The 2,862-nt window shown below is 30.1% G+C and overlaps 1 protein-coding gene across 1 annotated transcript in view; it reads right to left on the reverse strand.

The window, feature by feature from the left end:
* Positions 1–1,614: 1,614 nt before the first annotated feature.
* The window catches only part of LOC108570543 (GRIP and coiled-coil domain-containing protein 1-like), a 4,800-nt gene continuing 3,552 nt past the window's right edge, over positions 1,615–2,862 (reverse strand). The window contains exon 10 of the mRNA XM_017932416.1: positions 1,615–1,662. Within this exon, the coding sequence (XP_017787905.1) occupies positions 1,615–1,662 (48 nt within the window). The remainder of the gene's footprint in view (positions 1,663–2,862) is intronic.

Consider the following 2,862-nt stretch of genomic DNA (forward strand, 5'->3'; position numbering starts at 1 on the left):
TAAATAATCACTGTAAACAGAATCTCTAACTTAGCAAAGAGATCCATGACGAAGCTTTCTATCGTAACAGATGATACAAAGATATGTTTAAAAAGTAAGAGAGAGACATCTATCGTAATTACTTGTTCGTGGTTAATCGTACAATGTCACACTGCTCTAATGCGTACAAAAAGAGAAATGGCACTTATTTATCTATGGAAGGTTTCTTCGATGAATTCACACAAGTTCAATCGATCGACCACATTCAGTCCGGAAATCGCTATAATATATATATATATATTTAGAACAGCGAAAGTGAATCTCATTTTGTCCGGCGATACTTACGAATTAAATCGAAGCGAATTCAACGCTAATACATTTTTCAGCCGTTTGCGACGTTCTGTGCCACTGTACGAAAACAAGACAAATAAATATTAATCGTGGTATTTAGTGGCGGCATAATGCCGATTTGTTGATAATATAAATTCTCTTCGACAGATGTTTTGTATTGCTTCCGTACAGACAATCTCGAAAAAAAAAAAGAAAGTAAGAAAGAAAAACTCGAATGGAACAGCAAACAGTAATATGATATATTTGTGACAGGATAAAGTTTCACGCCTATTTGTTGTATTTGTCTTAAACGTAACAAGAAAAAAAGGAAAAAAAAAGAAATGACGTGCAACTTGAAACGATTGTATTCGAAACTGTAAGTCGTATTCAAACGAAGATTTTTTTTTTTTTTTTTATGCGGTCTGACAATGCCGTGGCATTGATCGACTATTCTACTCTTGCTTTTAGGGGCTTCACATACATATAAAAAAAAAAAAAACGTTAAGGAATAAGATTTATAATAAGATTGAACGCATTCAACCGATATCCACTGACGAAGAATATATTTAAGCTTCTAATGGGACAGCATTTTCGAACGTGACTTCTCATGGTCAGACTCAAGTTTCAGATTTATTATAATTTTAATACAAATTGTTGAATAATTTATACCGATACTATAATATTTATATGATCATTATAAATATTATAATGGGTATAAGAATTATTGTTGTATAAAATATTGTATTAGTGTTTGTATTAAGGTTATAATAAACAGAAGAAGGGAAATGATAGTTAGACAGATAATATAAGAAAACAAATAGTCCATTAATAGTCGATAAAAAGATTTCTGAACGCGAAACATTTCTCAATCAATTGGCTTTCCTTTTTGGTTTGTATTTTTTCTTTTTGTTTTTGTTTCTCAAATGAATTTTAAATGTCAATCATAGAAAAGCTGATATTTTTTGGTAAAGTGCACGAAAATGAACGATATTACATACTCGAACGTATACACAAGGATGCGCACTCTTCTCGGGGAAAATGTTATTTAAGGGCCTCTGTACATTAGTATTACTAAACATCATTATACATGTAAAGAAATGAAAAAGGAAAAAAAAAAGAAACAAAGAGTAAGAAAGACAAGAAAGAATGAAAAAAATCTTAACAGATTACCAATTTACGAATTTTCAGAAAGCAGATAAATACGGAATAATTATTCGCAAGAAATATTCTTCATGAAATATATATATTAAAGAATCATATATATTATATACCGATGTCTAATTATAAAATATTGAACAAGTGTTATCAAATAAAATGTTGTAATCTGTGTTGACAATCGCCGACATTCTGAGCCTGAAATATAATCATCGAACCGGTGTACATCATCATGCCTTGAAGATACTTAATAAAAACGTTTTAATATCGCGTGACGAAATAATAAAATGAGAATGACATGTACGTAGAAAATGTTTTTTCAGACTTTCGAAGCCTGAGTTAATAAGGATTCACACCTGTTTCCCGACAAGTGAGAACTGCTCGTTGAACCGCGCAGAGTTTGTATGAATCACAATGTCGAAGAATGTCGAAAGCAGTGTTTAACGAGAATTATTGTAAAAGTGCAAACCGAATAATGGATATACCCGATCGTTTGATAATCGTTTGCCTGTATTTTATTAACAACCCGAGATTGAAAGTTCGAAATAATGTTTAACGATTTAAAACGAAGCGTGGATTTTTAATCTGTATATAGTCGATATGATTTTGCTTCGAAGACATGTTATTACCGGTGAGAAAACTGAATTATACATTGTTAGAGAATTTTATGGGAGAAATATTTAACAGCTTTGTGATGTACGAACTTCGATAAAAAAAAAAAAAAAAAAAAAAAAATACAAATAATTGCGTACAATCAAGTACATACATTGAAACTTATCAAAGACACTATCGATAAGTTGTTTAGTTTTCCCCTTTTTTTTTCTCATCGACAGATTAAATACATGCCAAACGTCGTCACAATTTAGTCATTCTTTTTGTACATAATGCACGTAGCATAAACTGAAGTATAAATAAAATATGACGGAATATGTACGAGATGCGTATTGAAACTTTTGTTATTAATTTCAGAGAATAATATCACACATCTAAAAGTAAAAGTAATAACAAAACGTCAACGTGCATTTAAAATTATTCCTTCGATATCGACACAAACGTAAGTTCGAGCATATAATGGCAGTGTTATTAATCAATGTATTGAAATGTACATCATACTTTATATTAACGTATGTCAACAAAGAGCTTCGTTTTTCCTTCTAAGTTGCCCACATTTGCCACATAATATAATTGTAAGATTACAAGTAATATAAATCGATCGTGGAACTTTATATTTTACTTCCTATATCTAGTTAAAATATGCATGAGATTGCATAACTCAACTATTTTATTTCGAATTTTTTTTTTTTTTTTTTTGCTTACATTACGTTTCGTTACTATTATACCCATGATTAAAGAAATTACACTGACATTTTCAAGTAATAATATACATTTGTTAAAAGC

This window comes from Habropoda laboriosa, unplaced genomic scaffold, assembly GCF_001263275.1.
Source record: "Habropoda laboriosa isolate 0110345459 unplaced genomic scaffold, ASM126327v1 scaffold61, whole genome shotgun sequence".
Taxonomy (NCBI): domain Eukaryota; kingdom Metazoa; phylum Arthropoda; class Insecta; order Hymenoptera; family Apidae; genus Habropoda; species Habropoda laboriosa.